The following is a 20507-nucleotide window of genomic DNA, read 5'->3' on the forward strand; positions in this document are numbered from 1 at the left end:
AAAATTAAAACTTGTGTTCAAAAGTATTTCTATATGATTAATCATTAAGGTTACTCAATGTGGCCCAAGTGGGAGAATGTAAAAACTCTATAAGGTGGGCCTTATTGATCAACGGTCTAGATTGACCTGACTATTGGACTGTGTGATCGTGTAAACCAGTGAACCGCACTTCAATATGATTTACGCAGATATTCCGCGTATGGATGCGTAAGGGGTGGAATGTTATAGTTTGATACACAGGGCTGTTTGAGTTTAACTAGGATAAAATAGTGTGGAGCCGTGGGAGAGAGTTGTGATGGGTTTCAAACTCTCATCCCCACAGAATCTATATAAGAGAGAGCTGGGTCCCCGATTCTACACCAACGCAGAAGTCTGAATCCCATCTATTATTCTGCATATGGGTGTGAAGGAGAGGAATATTATAGCATTGATTTTCTGGTATTTTACTTTGGCATCTATGATATCTCAGTTAGGTAAGCCATTCGAACCTTAGATCTCTATGTCCTATGCACAGGCAGATCTCTAGGATTTCCACTTCCTAATTATATAACACCCATTTTCATACAAGTTTGTATATATGTATTTGTATCATTGCTAATGTATTTATAATTTATTATTTAAAAAAAAAAAAAAAAAAACTCCATTCCTTGGCTTTTCTTATAAAATTGGATTTGTAAGGAAAGACACTAAATGCAAGTCTTGTTAAATCCATCTCCTCACGTTATAATCAGTACTACCAATTAATTGAGACCCATTATAAGTAAGTATACTTAGGTAAGAATTATCAATCTTCCCATCCCATAAGCATTTTTTTAGTATGCTTTTAATTTCCTCATCCGTATTTGGTGTAGTTGCATTAAATGCTACAACTGCTTGGGATTAGGATAAATACCAAATCATGTGGGCATAAGCAACCTGCTTACTTTCATTTGAGATAGGGGGAGAGATAGAGAGAGAGAGAGAGAGAGAGAGAGAGAGAGAGAGAGAGAGAGAGAGAGAGAGAGAGAGAATGGAATTGTTGCACTTGGAAGAGACCATGGAAGAGCTGAGGGAGAGTTTTAGAAGTAGGAGGACAAGGAGTGCTACATGGAGGAGAGCTCAGTTGAAGGGGCTTTTGAGGATGTTGGAAGAGAAGGAAGAAGAGATTTTCAAGACCCTTAAGGAAGACATAGGCAAGCACAGTGCTGAAGCTTTCAGAGACGAGGTGAGTGAGAGGAAAGACAACAAACGAGTAATGTAGTGTCTTTGATATATATGTGTGTGTGTGTGTGTGTGTGTGTGTGTCCTTGCACTGTTGTGTTGCCAAAAGCGTAGTTCTACAGCTCGTTGAGTCCATACTCAATCCAGTCAACTCGATTCACTGTGACTCGACCGAGTCAGCGACCTTGTCAACTTCTGAAAAATATCTATCTCATAGCGTGGGTGTAAATGCCAATCTCGTGTTATATTTCTTTCATTGGGCCCCTTTTTTTCCTCAAAAATATATTTATATGAACTCAACTTTTTGTTTTTTTTTTTTTTTTTTTTTTTTTTTTTATTTGAATTCTAGATTGGAACTCTAACGAAATCCCTGAATCTCGCTTTGAGTTGCTTAGAGGATTGGATGGCAAGCAAAAAGGTGAGCCTTTCTTTTTCTTCTATCTATTGTTATAATTTTGCTCCATTAAAAAACGGTGGTGACTCTTGAACATGCACATGACATAGTTGTGGAGCAATTTAGACCGTTCAGATATCTGACCCGCCGTCAATGGACGATAACCTAAAAATGCCACAGAGAAGACAATACCATCCAGCTTTTGTTTTGTTTTGTTTTTTTTTGTTTTGTTTTGTTTTTTTCCTTTAAATTTGGACGACTTTCTATTTTACTTTCAACCATCCATTTAGCGGCCGCAACTTGGATGGTGTGGATAGCTGTACTTTATGCTACATGTGAGATGTATGATGAGTCACTTCCATTACTTCAATAACCCAAGACTAACATTGGAGTCTATTCCTACTCCATTATTTCATTGCCATGCTCATGCACAATAAATGGCATTAGATAATGGGTCCCATGATATGGACAGATGATCTTAAATATTCGTTCGGTGGCCGTCAACTAGACATTAAAATGAAAAATAAGCCGATGTAATGGCTCAACTAACCACTGCATGCCTTTTTGTAAGAGGTTAGGATGCTCCGATGAATCTGACTTCTGGGATTTTCTCTATTCATGTGGGCCCAGAAATCAATTAGTTTGGATTGGATTATGTATACATAACACGTGATAGACACTCTTGTATTGAATAGCTCCTTTTAATTTCATGGCTGTTTTATTTCACCGATTGCCGTATACCCTAAAAGTAAAAATGTCTTCGTTATGATTTTATAGATGCTAAACCAAATATAGAATTGTTAGTTGAACGCAAATTAATGTATACAAAAGATGGGTAAAGTAATTTGTATTTATTGTACCTTTTCATGATATTAAAGTTTTTTTTTTTAAAAAAAATCAAATTCAAATATCAACATTAATTTACTTTAATAATGATAAGACATTAAAGTACTGTAAAATATATATATTTTCTTACTTTAATATCTTTACATTATTATGAAACAAATAAGGCCTTTAAGATAGTTGGACAACCATAAAGGATACTTGATTCAATAATCTGTGTTGCGGCCAAAATAGGTTATGTTGTACCATATTTATAGCTAATGTATGCTTCTCCAGACAATATTATCATGATAATAATAAATACTTTACAATGACTTTGATAGGCTGACAAAGTGCGTTGGATGATACTGAGGTACATAGAAACTACACAAGTTGCGTAAAAGTAGTTAAATTTAAACCGCCAATATTATGCTACCTAGATTAGATGTATATGAACCAAAAATTAAGCTTATTCGATTATTTGATGGTCGGATTGGTGACCATTTATTGGACAGTTAAAAATTAAAAATACTGAGTGCTATTTTCACAAACAAATGTCCAAGAATCAACCAATCTAATCTTGGGATTGTGATCTGGAGATAGTAGGCTAGCTGCACAATCTTGCTAGTCGTACGTGAGTTAATATATGCCATTTGTATAATTTCTAAGTACCAGGATATCGAGACTCGTACCCAGCCAGTGTATCAAATAACTCTAATCCTTTCATAGTACGGGAGAGTGTGGTGGATGATACTCAGGCATAGAATAATTTAAAGAAAACCGTCCAAATTATAGATACCAGTTTATATACATCATGAACCGAAAATTGCTTTTATTTCATTATCTGACTGAAAAATGCTCCCACACAACCAGTCGGATGATAGGTTATCTTTCCAATAGGTTGTCCCACCATAAGGATCACCTTGTAAAAAAATAATCACCATCTACCCATCTAATGGGTGGTGCAATAATCAGCCATCAAGTGTGGCTCATTTGATGAATGGATGGGGTTGATTTTGCGAAATATTATCCTCATGGTGGTGCGAAGCTATTGGATTGGTTGGTTTGGTCCATGCACATGATTTATTGCATGATCCAGAAAAAATAGGCAGAATCAAAGTTCAAGTGGACCACACCATGGGAAAAAGGGATTCAAACACCCCCCATTACAAATTTCTTGGGGCACTGTTTACTTTGGTGTGGGCCACTTGAATGTTGGACCTGCTCATTTTCCGGCTCATCCCTCAAAATGTTCGGGTAAAATAGATGGACAACACGAATATATCATATGCATCACATACATCACGATGGAGCCCATAAATTTAAACCAATCTTTTAGACCCTTTTTCTTAAAAAAATACATATCTATTTTCAAATAGGGTGAAATTGTAATAATTAATTATTTGTCAGGATTTACAATGAAGTAAATGATTTTGAAAAATCAAACAGGCCCTTATTTGGTGGACAGGGATGCAAGTATGACATGGCTAAAAATAATAAATATGCCATGATTTTATTTCAAAAAGAAAGATCCCATGGTGGGTTCCAAGATTTAGTCAATTTAATTAGAGTTCATATATGCCACACGTATATTTTATATGTGCCAGCGTGTCAAACGTAATACGCAGCCAGAGAATCAAATATAACCTTTGCTTACAATAGTTCGGGCGACGCCGCAGGGACCGATAGACATCCAACGGCCTGGCTTGATGTACAGGTGTGGCCCACCCAGTGGGTGGACCAGTCTGTTTGTTCAGAAGGGCAATCCTCAAGGTGGGCCTACCATTTTCATCGTATAGGACACTGAATGTCCTCGCGGTGGGACTTGCCTGTACCGAACGCGCCCATCTCCAGCTGGGAACGGAAAGGAGGTCTTAGTGGTCACCGTGATGTATGGGTTTTATCCACACCGTCCATACATTTATCCATATCATTTCAAGTAATAGGTCCAAAACTGAGGTAGATCCAAGAAACAGGTAGACCACACAATGGGGATTAAAATCTTACCGTTGAAAACTTCTTCAGGGCCACATAATTTTTGGATCGAGCTGATATTTGTGTTTTACCTTCATGGAAGACTATGTAACTTTATGAATAGGTTGGATAGTAAATATATATCGCCGTGGGCCTTACGCAAATTTTAACGGTGAGCATCATCACCACCACTGCTTCCTGTGGTGCGGCCCACTTGAGCCTTGGATTGTCCTGATTTTTGTTGCTATTGAATAAATTGTCACGGAGAAGTAAATGGACGGTGTGGATAAAACCCATACATCATGGTGGCCACCCAAAGCTCGGGCCCGTTACTAACCGGAGACGCGGGTAGGACGCAATCCGCGCTCGCTTGTACCGCCCCATAAAAGTGGTCGAAAGCAAAGTGGGGCCCACAGAGATGCGCGTGATAAATCCACTCTGTCCGTAAGTTTTGCACGACTACAGTAGAATATGAATTCAAAAATCAAGCGGATCTAAAACCTAGGTGGACCTTTGAAACCTTTCTGGATCTGACCATGATCTTTATGCGCTATCCAAATCGTTCATAGGGTTATAACCACTCAGATAAACTGTATTTACAAATATCATCCTAATACAAAACTAATGTGGCACCCACAAAGTTTCCAATGGTAGAGATTCAATATCCGTTTTTCATATGGTGTGGTCCAACTAAGTTATGGATGTGACTGATTTTTAAAATCAAGTACTACTATGGTCTTGAGAAACTGATGGACGGAGTGGATCTTTCATGACCATCTATGTGGTCCCCACATAGCTTCCGATCACAGGAACTTCATATGGCTGGGGGCTCAGGCAAGGTCTGGTGCAACTGCCAGCAGGTAACTGAGTTCTCTCTTGCAATGAAAATGACTAAACGTCCACCCTCCTTTTATTCTCGTAAGCTGGAGCTTGGAAAATCCCCCCTAGTGGATCTTCGAGTTGTATTTATGGAATTTAATGGGTGGTCTTTTGTGAATGTAGGGGTGGGAATAGGCCATGTAGCCCCCACCCCACCTGAGGAGCCCAGCCCAGCCATAGGCCAGGCTTGAACCTACTAGCTTGTCTCATGGGCCGGTACAGGCCTCTCGGCATGGACTTGGGTTCAAGTCATTTTAGCTTAACCAGGGCCAAATCCAACCTTCCACAAGTCAATGATTCTAATTAATTATAAGTAGTGAAACTGATCAATGAACCTAATTGATTATAAGCTTGTATACATGCTTGGCAGGTACACGTGCCAGTGATTGCATTCCCCACGTCAGGTGAGATTGTGCCTGAACCACTCGGCGTCGTTCTCATATTTTCCACTTGGAATTTTCCCATAGGTGAGGTGAATTCGTAGCTGGTTTTGTTTGCATTTCTAATAAAATCTATTGTAAAAAATCATCATAGAACGTCATGAAAGGTTTTAATTGACATTGGGGGCTACTAATCATACACCAGACGCTTCCTTCATGTGTACCACTGGGGGTAAGGTATTGGACAAAAGTCATGTCGATCAGATGATCCTAACTGTCCATTCAATAGCATAAAAATGGTCAGATTTTTGTGTCTTGTGATCCCCACATGCAAGTAAAAATATGTAGCCACAAACATATGTATGCACACAGACTCAGACTCGGTAGTGACCCATTCAATATCGAGATCTAAGTGTTGGTCGGTACTGTGGGCTCTACCATAATGTGATTGTTTTATCCACTCCGGCCATCCATTTTACAAATGCATTTTAGGGCATGAACCCAAAAACGAGCTAGATTCAAATTTCAGGTGGACCACACACAAGAAATTTATTTATTTATTTTAAAGAAAAACTTCTAAGGGCACACTAAAATGTTTATTTGCCATTTAACCTGTTGATTAAGTCGCAAAAACCTGGATGAAGGGCCAGAAAATAAAAATATGATCCAAAACTTTGGTGTTCCCCAAGGAGTCTTTAATAGTGGGCGTTTTGTCACCACTTTTTCTTGTGGTGTGGTCTACCTGAGATTTGAATCAGCCTAGTTTTTGGGCGCAAGCCCTAAAATGAACTGAGAAAATATATCGACCGCATGGATAAAACACATATATCATGAAAGGGCCCACATAGCTTTTCCAAATCCGAATCCGAATCCATGCACACCACCCGTTACATAACATGACGAAATTAGTGTTGTATTACCAAGTTAAAACTAGGTTGTTTGGTGGGGTTGTTGTACAGGCCTAGCATTGGAGCCACTGATAGGAGCCATAGCTGCAGGAAATGTAGCAGTTGTGAAGCCTTCAGAGCTCGCTCCTGCATGCTCTTCTTTTCTGGCAAAGCACATCCCCATGTACTTAGACAATAAAGCCGTGAAGATCATCGAAGGTGGAGTGTCGACGGCCGAACGACTCTTGGAGGAGAAATGGGATAAGATCTTCTTCACAGGTATCCAAGTACAAGACCATTCTCCCTCTTTTCTGCATTTTGTGAGATGCTCATGAAGAATACGCGTAAATGTGTGGATGTGGTTGAGGTGTATGGCTGGCTATACACCACGTGAAATGCATGTAAAATTTTAGACATATTCCATTTACTTTTATTAGGTAGGTTTCTTTGGAAAATAATAATTCTCAAACGAATGTGTAAGAAAGAAACGTGCCCACATACATTATCAACTTGGGTGGACCACCTACATGATCGACCAAAGTGTTAGATATGGGCCTGCAAGGCTCACTTGTGAGCAAACACTAATGGGTGAGTCTCATACGGTTCTCTTAGAAGATTAGGGTTCGGTATTCCTTTTCTTGATCCCTTTCTCTAGAAATTCATGAGAGAGAGAGAGAGAGAGAGAGAGAGAGAGAGAGAGAGAGAGAGTTGTCTTAATCCCTTTCTCTTGAAATTCATATGAGAGGATTGTGATAAGGGACCAAAATCCTCATAATCTTCTTGCTTCCTCTCCTAGATAAATGCATTCATTGGAGAGATTCTCAAAAGAAAAGAATCAAGAGAGGAATAATGAGAGAATATTAATTGTCCATTAAGCTTCTTCTAAATCTTCTAAATTGTTGATCATGTCCGATTGCCAACCTAACCAGAGGATCAAAGGAGTGACTAGCTCATTTCCACTCTTAGAGTAGATCGCTGGATGTGGGTGTACATCCTCAGCTTTCTATGTCGGTCCTTAAGATCGCGTAGATATCATCAAATCCCATAGACCCCACCCACCTAGGCCTTAAGGTGGTATCAGAGCAACTTAAACACATCTCTAATTTGCCATTGAGGTAAGTGTCCTATCTAAAATTTTATTATCTATTTAATGCTATTTATTTTTCTTAAATTTATTATCATCATCATTATCAGCTCAAAACCCAACCAATTATAGCAAGAGCCAATGCCACCGAGGTTGTCATCAATTACAACAACCAATTAATGGAAAAAGGAAAATGATAGAAAAAGCGTCCGTGAAATAATTTTTAAAAATAAAATAAAAAAGAGGGAGAGAGAAATAAAAATAAAATAATATTAAAATTTAAATAAAAGGATAGGGGAAGGCCATCGGCCACCGTTGATAGGAGCATTTGCGATCAAGTAAGAGATAAAATATTCTACTCAGTAATACTCCCACGAAAAGATGTTGTTGAATCCTATAATGAAACCCATCGCTAAAGACCTATTATAAATTCATATTGAATAATATGGTTATGTACCTATTTCTTTTATGCTGTACATTTTTTCTTTCATTAACAAATGGTCATTTCTCTCATTAACAAATGATCATTCCTTTTGTCTTGTATTGCGTTCTATTTTTACTAGGTGTATATATCATCAACATATTTTCTTGAGATCTTAAGATATATATATATATATATCAAGATCTTCCAAAAGAAAATCCTAAAGAAAAAGAAAAACCTTTTTCTTTCCAAAAACCAGTTGCAATAACTTCCATGCAAGACGTCTTTCAACGTCTTAAATCCACGTATACAACTCAAGCTACTTTGCAAGATTTCTACAAGGAAGTAAATCTCCTTAAAACAGAAGTTGCTACTCTCAAACGAGAAGTAGAACTTTTGCAACTTACTAATCTTGAGCTAGATATGGACGGAAAAATTGATGAATATCTCTCTCCTACTACAGTCAATTCTCTAACCACATATCAGTTCCAAAAATGGTATAAACCTATCACCCTTGCAACTCCAAATTTTCAAAAGGAAGTCATTACTCTGATTGATTCAGGAGCTGACTTAAATTGTCTTCGAGAAGGATTAATTCTTACTTATCTCTGTGAAAAAACTAATAGCACAATTTACACTGCTAATAGTCAAGAATCTCACATCGAATATAAATTGTCAAATGTTCATGTTTACAAAAATGGGAGAATGCATTCCACTTTCTTTCATAATAGTCAAAAATCTGCAACATGATGCCATTCTTGGCACTCCTTTTATCTTCAAAATTCAACCCTTTACCACCACAAGTAAGGTCATCCAAACCAAAATCAATTTTGTAAATTTATTCTTCGAATTTATTAAACCACCTCAAACTGGTTTAATTTCTGAAGTTGTTAATTGTGTTTCTTATAAAGAAACTCAAATTGACTTCCTGAGAAATGAAATTTCTCATTTCCAAATCTAAAAATAGCTCCAACAGCCAAACCTTCAACATCAATTCAAAAAATTCTAAAAAACTCTTGAAAATCTCTGTTCAGAAGTACCAAATGCCTTCTGGCACAGAAAAACCCATTTAGTTTCTCTACCATATGTAGAAAACTTTAATGAAAGCCAAATTTCTACCTAAGCTCGTCCATCTCAAATGGACTCCCGACTTCTTTAACTCTGTGATGAAGAAATCAAATCTCTTCTCTAGAAGGGACTTATATGCCCTTCTAAATCTTGATGGACTTGTGCAGCCTTTTATGTTGAAAATGCTGTCGAACTCGAACGAGGTGTTCCAAGGCTCATCATAAATTACAAGCTTCTCAATCATGTCTTAAAAACCATCAGATATCCAATTCCAAATAAAAAAAGATTTATTAAATAGATTGCAGAAAGCCAATTTATTTTCTAAATTTGACCTGAAATCTGGATTCTGGCAAATTCAGATTCACCCAAAAGATAGATACAAAACAGCTTTCACAGTTCCCTTCGGACATTTTAAATTAACTGTAATGCCTCTTGGTCTCAAAAATGCCCCATTTGAATTCTAAAAAATTATGAATGATATCTTTAATCCTTACAAAGACTTCATTCTCACCTATATAGATGACATCCTCATCTATTCCCAAAATCTAAATCAACATTGGAAACACTTAGAAATTTTTAAATCAGTCATTAAAAGAAATGGTCTAGTACTTCTTTAAGAAAGATCAAACTTTTTCAAATTGAAATCCAATTTCTAGGGTTCAAAATTTGCCAAAATACAATAAAGCCAATCCAAAGAGTCATCGATTTTGCAAATAAATTTCCTGACAAGATCACTGACAAAAAACAACTCCAAAGATTTCTCGAATGCGTAAACTACATTTCCGATTTTTACCAAAATTTGGCCAAAGACAGAGCTCTTTTACAAAATCTTTTAACCAAAAAGCGAAAATCTCTTTGGTCGGATGAACACACCAAAGCTCCCCAAAATATTAAGGCCAAAATAAGACATCTTCCTTGTCTGAACCTTTCTACTCCTGATTTCCCAAAAATCATCCAAACAGATGCCTCTGACTACGGTTATGGAGGTATTCTTTTGCAAAAAACACCAAAAGCCCAAGAACAACTTGTTCGTTTTACTTCAGGTACTTGGAACCCCACTTAGCAAAATTATTTTACCATTAAAAAGGAAATTTTTTCTATGGTTTCTTGTATCCAAAAGTTCCAAAGTGATGTATTAAATCAAAAATTTGTTTTACGCGTCAATTGCCATGCAGCCAAAGAAGTTTTAAAGAAAGATGTAAAAAATCTAGCTTCAAAACAGATTTTCGCCCGATGGCAAGCTATATTATTTATTTTTTATTTTGATATCAAATTTGTTCCCGGAAAAAAGAATTCTTTACCTGATTTTTTATCTTGCGAATTCTTATAGGGAAAGCCAAAACATGCCTCCAAAAGCGCACCAAAACCCAATGGTCAAAAATAAAGGAAAAGAAAAAATAGAGATTGAAATCTCTAATACATTCTTTCCCCTTCTTCAAACTCCCGAAAAGAAACAACCAAATTCTCCAAACCAGCCAAAATTGCAAGAAAACCAGACTCAACCAAATATGGAAGACTATCAGCCAAAAGGAAAACATAGGGTTCTAACCCTCGATTCTGAACTTGCCAAATTACCTGAGGATCTTCTGATTTACAAAATCTTTCTCCCTCAAAATCATTTTCATCCAAAACATCCAACTCTCTCCAGAAAATTCTATGAAGCCATTTTGGTCCAAACTCATAGTGCGATCGTTGAACACCGCACTAACAAAAATCAAACAGAATACTCTTTCTCCAAAATGAAAATAGTCAATATCATTTGCCAAAATGAATGGGGAAAATCCCTTTCTCAATTCCAAAGTGTCCAAAGGCCAAATGGTCAGTCCCACCCCTTTTCATACTGGGACTACATGGTAGCATGGAAATATGCTCTTCTTTTCCAAAATTCTGAAAATGGCCATTCATGGTTTTTAAATTTTTCTCGACCATATACCAAAGAGATTCCACCTTGGTTCTATACTCAATGGTGGGTTCTATTTGGAGGCCAGACTTCTATCTTGCCAAAGGAACTCATTTTTCATTATATATATATATATATATATATATGACCTAATTAAAAGTTAGGTTGTAAAGATACGAGATGAGTTATATCTTATGTGTAATGACTTGTGTATTGTAAGCTTGACATATACCTAGGTTGTTTACTTTACAACTAGATAATAGCCACATGCATGGACTTGTTGCCTGTAGAATGCTTTAATAGGATCTAATCATTGCATTATGCAAGTAGCTACTCTCATTGGTGACTTTTTATTTATTTATTTTAATTTTTAAATTTTAATTTTAATTTTAATTTTTATTATTTTTTAATCTTTAGCTACCCTCCTCTTCTATATAGCAGGATGAATGTTGCCACTTTAGTGTACACTGATGAAGATCCCTAAATTGGTTAGACTTGGTTATACTAAGAAAGTGTGGTTTGATTAATTCTAAATTACACGTCTGCATGAGAAAGAAACAGTGATAGGTACACCAAGTTTCTAAAACTATTAATATGCACTTGAAAACTTATCCATATGCGGTATTGAGTTTAAGATTTTACAAATAATATTATTTTCAAAAGTATATGTAATATCCTATTACTTGAAAAAATATATATATAAACCAGAATTTGAGAAAATTGATTTTTTTTTTTTTTTTTAAAAAAAAAAACTTGATAACTTGAATAAGTGTGTATGTTGAGCAAGTACTCTACATCAAGAGTTAACTCTATTCGATACAGTCATGCAAATTAGGACAATAATAACAAATCTTGGTTTATTCGATGTTAGTTTGGTAATTAATTAGTACTCAAGAACTATGAGAAAGCAAAAGTGTTCCACCTAGTCCCATGCTTCTAATTCTCTTTATCATGGTCATTTGATTTTGGTTGTTATGAGATGAGCTAGATGGACAAGTTATATAGTGCCACTCCCACAACTTGATTGTATAGGGGATGTTGGATATTGGCCTTTAGGGGTCACTTGCCAACAACAACTAGTAGGTAGGTCTTATACGGTTCTCTCTCAGAACATTTTAGTTGGATATCTTTTTTACTAATCACTCTCTCAAAATTCAAATTTAAATGAGAAAAAGTATTGTGTGAGAGAGAGAGATAGATCAGATTGATAGGAATAAGACCTATCAGATCTGAATACCTAATTTTCTCAATTCCTTTCTTTATAAAAAGGGAGACATTCCCTTAGTAAATGCATTCATCTGAGATATTTTTTGAAAAGAAAATCAAGAGAAGAATAACGAAAGAATTCATTTTTCATTAGGGTACTCTTAAAAAATCTAAAATTTTCTTGTGCCTAATAGCATTTAATTTAGACCATGGTAGTTAGGCAAATAATTGGACTTGGACTATCCATTTTTATTTTTGTGCATAGGTCATTAAGATCATATAAATACCATAAGATCATATTGGCCCACCCATCTAGGCCTATCACAAATTGCATGTAGCCACATTTTTCTCGCATGTCCATGCAACATAAGCAGGGGTCTACTAGCTACCACAAAATCGATTATCATCTTTTCATGTATCATTTTTATATTAATATATTGATGTGAAACTCAGGGAGTGCACAAGTCGCACATGTTGTCATGTCTGCAGCAGCAAAGCATCTAACACCGGTTACTTTAGAGTTGGGTGGAAAATGCCCCGCCATCTTTGATTATCTTTCGAGTTTGAGAGATAGAGAGGTATTCATATCATGGAACTTTGAATTTCTCCATTATTGATTTGGCTTTGGCCATCTTCCCCTCATATTCTCTATGGGCTCATTTGCTTGCCAATTAAAATGGGTTCATCTCATTTTAGTTAACAATAGTTATGTATTAGAGATCTTATTTTCTTTTGAAATTAGAAATAATCTTTGTAACCAATGATTTATATAAAATATGATTTGTAATCTATAAAAGGCCGAATTCCCTATAGGTTCTTAGATGGGAACTTTCATAACTTAGTTTATAAATGTGGGACCTGTGGTTAGTCTATCCAAGCCATTAATCTAACTGCCTCTATCAAGGATGGACCATTCCCCCCAAATATCCCAAATTGGAACGTCCTAGCCATCGAATATTTGGATTTCCTCTATTGAATGTAGTTTGTTTGTGCATTTCTAACCATCGATATGCATGCCAACAAAGAGATAGAGTTGACCCGTTGAGAGGGTATCATTGAGTCCATCCATCATGGAGGCCTTCAGTTAAATGTCTTGGATACACTAACCATGGGCTCCACATCTACAAACTAAGTTCATGATAAAGTTCTCTATAGTAACAAATAGAGAACTAGGCCTCCTAATAGATAATAGGATTAACTGAAATACTATAAATTCATTTTTCTATGGCACACATATAAATGATATACTATTATCCACACCTGTGGTGGAAGTTCACAAATTGCGAATTTTATCAACATCCAATCAAAGGGTGATGGGAGGTGGGCTCCATTCAACATTATTGCTAAGAAGATGATGGATCAAATGGGGCCCACTTCCCATCACCATTCTTTATTGGTGGTGAGATTCCCTTAGTGTACTCTTTTTCCTAATGGGTTATCTACACCAACTATTATTGCAGGTTAATAACTATCATGCTTCATTTTTTTTTTGGTTTATAGGTCGCAATAAGGCGGCTAGTGAATGGGAAATGGGGACTTTGCAACGGACAAGCCTGTATAGGAATTGATTATCTACTTGTGGAAGAGAAGCATGCTTCTAAAGTGGTATCATCAATAGTAGAATATCAATCTTGTATATTTTTATTTCATTAATCTGTCATAAATAGCAATGTTAATATACAAGTGAACTTCCTCTCTCTGTCACAGATTGATTTATTGAAGAATCGAATCAAGAATTTCTACGGGGATAGCCCTCAAGAAACCAATAGCATCTCAAGGATTATCAACAAGAATCATTTTATGAGGCTGAAAAACCTTATAGAAGATCCGACAGTTAAGGCTTCGATCGTTCATGGTGGTGCCTTGGATGAGGACAACTTGTAATACCTTAAAACCATCTCTCCTTTTCTTTTTGTTCATGACACATATTTGTAATTGGCTCATAACTCTCATTAGGGTTGTACATCGAGCCGAGTCGAGTCAAGGTGGGTCAAGCTTGGCTTGGCTCATCCGTGCTCTCCTCGAGTTCGAGCTCGAGCTTACCATTAAAACTTGGCTTGTTTGCCAAACCTTTCAAGTCGAGTTTGGGGCGAGCTTACCTGAAGTCGAGTCGAGTCTGCTCCCAACCCGACCCACCCCGCACCTGACTCAACCCAGCAACCCAACCCCCCAAATCAAATATTTAATTAGTAATATATATTAGATAGAGCCATAGAGGGTACATTGTTGTTGGTGCTGAGAGAGAGAGAGAGAGAGAGAGAGAGAGAGAGAGAGAGAGAGAGAGAGAGAGGAGCTCGAGTGTGGCGAGTTAGGTAAGGAAGGGAAATGGTAAAAAAGGGACAGACGGGTAGGATATGATTTAAGTTTTAATTTTTTTAATTTTTAAATATTATATAATATAATATATAATTGAGTCAAGTTAAGCTCAAGCTTCGAGCCAAGCAGGGTTCGAGTTGAGTCGAGTCAAGCTTTACTATGATTGAACTTGGCTTGTTTTCAAAACGAGCTGGGTCATATGAAGCTTGGCTAGCTCGCCTCAAATCGTCATTCGAGTCGAGTCAAGTCGGGCTAGATCGAGCCAAGCTGAGCGAGCTTTTCGAGCTAGCTTGGCTCATGTGCAGCCCTAACTTTGATCAATCACCCCCTATTGTAGAAAATAAACTGTCATATGCATATGATGACTCTTATTTTTTTCTTGTCTCTCATATCATTGTCTCGTCATTATCATTTCTAATGAAGAACATTTGGAAATTCCTCAACTATCTTAGTATAATAATGGAGTTCGATGCCTTAATGAGAATATGAAATGACATTCATCCATGTTAAATGAGGATAATAACATCTTCAGGGGCTTATAAAAAATAAGAATGATAAGTGAACCAAATGTATTGAACAGTTAGTCTTACGGGCCCTCCTTGGATGGACCACATTCCATATATAGCACCAATCAGACTCTCTCCATCCATCTGAGCAATGGATTTTACTTAATTACCAAAATTTGTTAGCTTTTTTTCCTATCAATTACCGGTTGTCCTGCTAGATGTGATTTTTGGGTTGCATCCTTCAAGGTGGGCTTTACTACATCATTGGACAACCATGGCACATTTTTTATTTGCTCAATGTAGGTGAATATAAAAGAGCAAAAGGTTTTAGAAAAAAAAAAAGTGTTATAACACTTAGAGCTATACACGAACCGAGTTAGCTCATTTAACTCACTCGACTTGACTCGAAAAAGATCGATTCGACTCAATTAGAAACCGAGTTCGAGTTGAATTTTTTAGCTCGAAAAAATTTTGATCCGAGTTTGAGCTTGTCTGAGCTCAAATCGACTCGGATCGAACCTCAACTCGAATCAAACTCGGATCAAATTAGTTTAGTGACTTGGTTATTTTGATATTGACGTTGTTCGCTAGTGTTTAATGAAATGACTCAACAAAGTATTGTTTCGGTGCATACATTCTCTGCAGGATCAACTGGTGGTGAGGAAAGTATGGATACGAAATAATTCACTACAAAAAAAAAAAAAACTTTACAAGATAAAACTACCCTCATATTTTGATATTGATGCTGCCTATCAAGTTTTTGATGAAATACCTATAAATTGCTATTGTTGTTTTGCATAATGTGAGAAATTGAAAGTGCACTCTATGTGTTTGAAAAAATGTTGCACATGCTCGAACTGGCCCGAGATGTTGACCGAACCAAGTCGAGCTGGCCAGTCAGGCTTGAGGACCGAGCCGAGCAGAGTTCAAGCTGGGTTTAGCTATTGGCCAAGCTGAGTCGAGCTGTGGCAAGATCGACTCGGTTCGCGGCACAACTCAACTCAGTTCGACTCATGTACAACTCTAATAACACCTATTATAACCTAAAAGATCATTATATCTTGTGTTAGATGATGAAAATTACATGTTGAATAATGACTATTGTATTCAAAATAATTACCAATGTGTATTAGAGTACTTATGGTTGTTAACTGAAGATGATTTTCTTATGTAGGATGGAATTATGTTATGTATTATAACTCTATTTTCAGAAAAGTGCAACTATTGTATCCCATGAATTGAAAGTTTTTCATTGTCTTTCTTTTTCCTATTTTTCTATTCATAATGGCCATTACAATTATATAAAGGTAACATTAGTGAGGCCATTACGAGTCCTAATAATGTAAAACCTTGAAAAGAACTTATACAAGAAAAAAATGTTTCTTCCTTCCAACTGTTTCTCTTCTTTTTATAGGTTCATTGAGCCGACTATCTTGCTGGATCCCCCTCTGAAATCTCAGATCATGACCACAGAAATCTTTGGCCCGTTTCTTCCAGTAATCACTGTGAGAAATCTTCTAACTTGTGCTTTAGTACTATGTAAACAAGCTCTCTCTTCTCCCTAAAACATTCAATAATATAAAGCCATTTTCTTCCTTCCAAAATCTCCTTATTTTACAGTTAACGAAGATTGAAGATAGCATTGAATTTATAAGATCAAGGCCACAACCTCTTGCCATATACACATTCACAAAAGACGAAACATTCAAGAAACGGATCATTTCTGAAACATCTTCTGGGAGTGTGACATTCAATGATGCCATTATCCAAGTAGGTTTTATAAGGATTATCCCATTCCTATTCTACATACAAAAAAATCCCTTTCCTTTTCTTCTTCTCGTTTTGGTATATTTACACTTAAAAAAAATCTTGATCACTCATGTCATATGCCATGACACTTGCAGTTTGCATGTGATACATTACCCTTTGGAGGCGTTGGTCAAAGCGGTTTTGGGAAGTATCATGGAAAGTTCTCGTTCGATGAATTTAGCCATGGAAAAGCAGTTCTTAGAAGAAGCTTTATTACTGAACTGAGTTTTGGGTACCCACCTTGGTCTGATTACAAAATCAGATTCCTTAGAGCGGCTTATAATTTTGATTACATTGCATTATTCCTTCTATTAATTGGCTTGAAGAGAAAATAACAGGTATGTCTGTTTGTATTATGGTATGAAAATAAAGTTCCCCTCACTTCAAACGTGATGTGTTGGGCAAATCGTAGAAATTGTTGTTATTTTTACAAACAGTTAGATTATTTTATTGTGGAACATAAAATGTTATTTCTTAATATAGAATCGAATGTTGAATGATCTTAAGAATATATGTATCAGGTTTTTTCCACACGACATTGGATCGCCCATGACTTACTTTTCATCTAGATTGCTGATGCTGATAATAAAATGAAGAATTTTATTTTTACACAAATGGGTATCAAGAAAAGTCTCATATCAATATTTGAATGAATGCTTCATGGGTCACTGCCTTTTGAGATTATAAAATGTTTACTATGAAACATAAACTAGTGGGGACTCAATTTTAAAATTTATAGTCCAAAATAAAATTCCAATCACTTCAAGTACTAATGGAAATGAATTAAAGCATGCATTTGTAGGAATGTAATACACTCGCTTCCGTCACTTGAGAAACAACCGTTATCAAGATCATCATCGCGCGATGAATAATAAGTGGCCTTTACAATGTTGTCTTGGAAGTTATTCCAATACCTAAGACAAGGCATGCCACATTGTATTGTATTCTGCACATGTATAGTGCAAACCGTAGAGTCTACATTTGCAACATTACAATTCAATGTATGGTTGATGAAACCAGCATTTGATTTTCTGTGAAAACTTCATGAAAATTATGATTCACATGACAATGTGTCATAACAACATCGTATAAACACTCCCCCTATTGAAGGCAACAAGAGATCAGATACTTGAGAATGTCTCTAAATAATCTTCCTTGTTTGAGTATTTTAACTGTAGTCATGAATTTGGATAAGTGCATCCTATGCAGCATTTTGAAACCCAAATTGGACTGCGTGATACTAGTCCCCATTTGTTAATTAGGCCAGAAGGTTTCAAACTCCATTTGAATCGGGTTGAACTAGTACAACCTGGTAAAAGTCATTGGTTGAAATCAAATCAACTGATAGTGGAAGCAAATTTCAATGGGCGAGATACATGATAGTGCTAAATGAACCAAATTATAGGTAGAGCCTTCTCTGTACAATACTAGCAACGTGATGATATCTCCATAATTCATAAAACCCAAAAATCAACTCATCGTAATGGTTAGTTGGGTCTAAGTTGACTTAATGACTTAGACTCAAATCAACTATATATATTTAACTATTGTAAATGAAAATATTAAAAAGGGTAACAAATATTTCAAATATGTATATTTACTATCACCAATATATATATATATATATCTATAGAAACCTAAGCAAGCTAGAGTTCTAGGGTTCAAAATTACTCTCTACTATACATATCCTATAAAAATAGTTTCACAATGAAAGTGACTCAGTTCAAGCTACGTCGAGTCAACATTATGGAATTTTCAGTACCGAGTTTTCCAGTGATTAGGCTCAAAATGTTATCAAGTTGGGTTAACTCAACTGAGTTTGGCATTGACTCAATGACTTTTAGAACTATATATGGATATATCTATCAGTTCCAACCATTCATTGATAGTTCCTACAAAATAAATAAATAAGGAAAACACCTGAAAAGTATGGCACAATAATGCATGAGAACATTAGAATGGTCAATGAGGATTAAATGGGGTTGAGACGATTAAATCAACTAAAACAGATACTAAACAAATCAATAAATATATTATTGAACCTTGATTATGATGAAAATGCACTAATTATAGGGTTATTTACTTTAAATAATGAAAATCACACTATACCTTTTATTTTTTAATGGACAATTTACGACCCTATGTTATTAGATTAACGGATTATAATTAACGATACAAACATGTGTCTTTTGTCTTGTTTGTGAGACTCAACTTTGAGTCATACTCATTCAAGTTATATACTCAATTGGGTTGTACCATCTTTAGGTCATTTCAACAAAGTTAGGCAATAGTTTGAGATTGATATATGAGCTAAAACTTGACAGCCAGGCCAACCCATTCATTAAGATTGGCCATACATTTATGGTTAAATGTTAACCATCAGTCGACTTTAATATCTCACATGTGGATCCATATGATGAGCGGATCAAACTTTTTTGGTCTAGGAAGCAATCCTCGTGAGCCCTAATTGATGAACGACATGGATCTCACACAGAGTATACTAGTAAATGCGTGGTAGGTGGTTTCCTCATGATCAATTATCATTAATAATCAACTTCAATATCTCATACTCGTGATTAAGATTCAGTCTGGAACAACCATAGTTCAAAACACGAAAACTCTACTCTACGTGATTTCTAACTTACTCTGGTTAACTTGAAGGCTCAAAAAACTTAGGAGTTATTTGGATGCCTAAAACCTTTAAGTTGTATATACTTTACACCTGAAATTCTTTTTAGGTATAGAGTGTATACAATTTATTCTATTTTGCTTCTCTTGCCCACCAAATTTAAGGATCTATGTCCCTTCCAAAGCTGAGGTGCCTTAGAATTTTGAGGTGCCCAAATTAAAAAAATATATATGACAATACATGATGTCCCACGACCCATTTGAAAGCATTTTTTAGTGAACTTGATGTCGTGGTAGGCAACGACAAAGTATTAATCCATCTATTTAAAAAATCCTTAAAAGATAACTCACTTGATTAGTATACGTTGTTCAATTATCATTGGATCAAAACTTGGGAACTAGTTTCTCAGTTATTTGAAAATTGCTTCACATACCATTTGAACACAACACTTTAAAAAGTGGATATTGTTGCCCTTAAATAGAGAAACAATGAATCTTTATAAGCTACATTAGATAATGATTTCCATAATGAAAATACCCATTGTTGACGAAGAACAAATTTGCATGGTTATCTATTTAGCAAACCCGAGTATATCCGGATATCTAATCTCATGCCCCTATGATAACTTCACATAACACATTCACGGTGGGAAATAAGTAGAAGTTGAAATAAGGGCTGGGACAATCCCCTCTTGACCCCATTAAGATGCCTTTATGTGAAAAATCAAATTCAAAGGAAAGCTTATCAAGTACAAGATTGGAAATGAAAATGGCACCACCCCTCATCCAACAAAAATCAACAACTGTATCGCCTCTACTCAAGGCGCATCATTAACCCCTCAAGAAGGACAACCACAGTCATAATAACAACAAAAAAAACCAAGATGAAACCCATGTTACTTGAATCAAAATCAACAAATGGGTGTGGCTCAAGAGCTTAGGCGATTCATGCCAATTGCACAATCATACAACGATGTAATGGCCATGCTAGTTCAAAGGCAACTTTTTGCCCTGTTACAACCTAGGCCCTCAC

At 36.1% G+C, this 20507-nt stretch overlaps 1 protein-coding gene across 1 annotated transcript; it reads left to right on the forward strand.

Annotated features, from left to right (window-relative positions):
• The first annotated feature begins 932 nt into the window (after positions 1–932).
• Positions 933–17294, forward strand: LOC131251183 (aldehyde dehydrogenase family 3 member F1-like). Its single transcript, XM_058251757.1, has 10 exons — positions 933–1204; positions 1550–1618; positions 5640–5736; positions 6609–6815; positions 12669–12793; positions 13716–13820; positions 13923–14095; positions 16452–16542; positions 16658–16807; positions 16942–17294. The coding sequence occupies exons 1-10, from the start codon at positions 1010–1012 to the stop codon at positions 17179–17181; spliced, it is 1452 nt and encodes a 483-aa protein (XP_058107740.1). The 5' UTR covers positions 933–1009; the 3' UTR covers positions 17182–17294.
• Positions 17295–20507: the final 3213 nt, after the last annotated feature.

This window comes from Magnolia sinica, chromosome 7 (assembly GCF_029962835.1).
Source record: "Magnolia sinica isolate HGM2019 chromosome 7, MsV1, whole genome shotgun sequence".
NCBI lineage: Eukaryota > Viridiplantae > Streptophyta > Magnoliopsida > Magnoliales > Magnoliaceae > Magnolia > Magnolia sinica.

Bases quoted from the DNA above. Each gene is read 5' to 3' on its own strand.
- LOC131251183 (XM_058251757.1), top strand. From the start codon at position 1,010: ATGGAATTGTTGCACTTGGAAGAGACCATGGAAGAGCTGAGGGAGAGT. The intron at 1,619-5,639 runs GTGAGCCTTTCT...CATGCTTGGCAG, and splicing joins ATTGGATGGCAAGCAAAAAG to GTACACGTGCCAGTGATTGC. The intron at 16,808-16,941 runs GTAGGTTTTATA...TGACACTTGCAG, and splicing joins TCAATGATGCCATTATCCAA to TTTGCATGTGATACATTACC.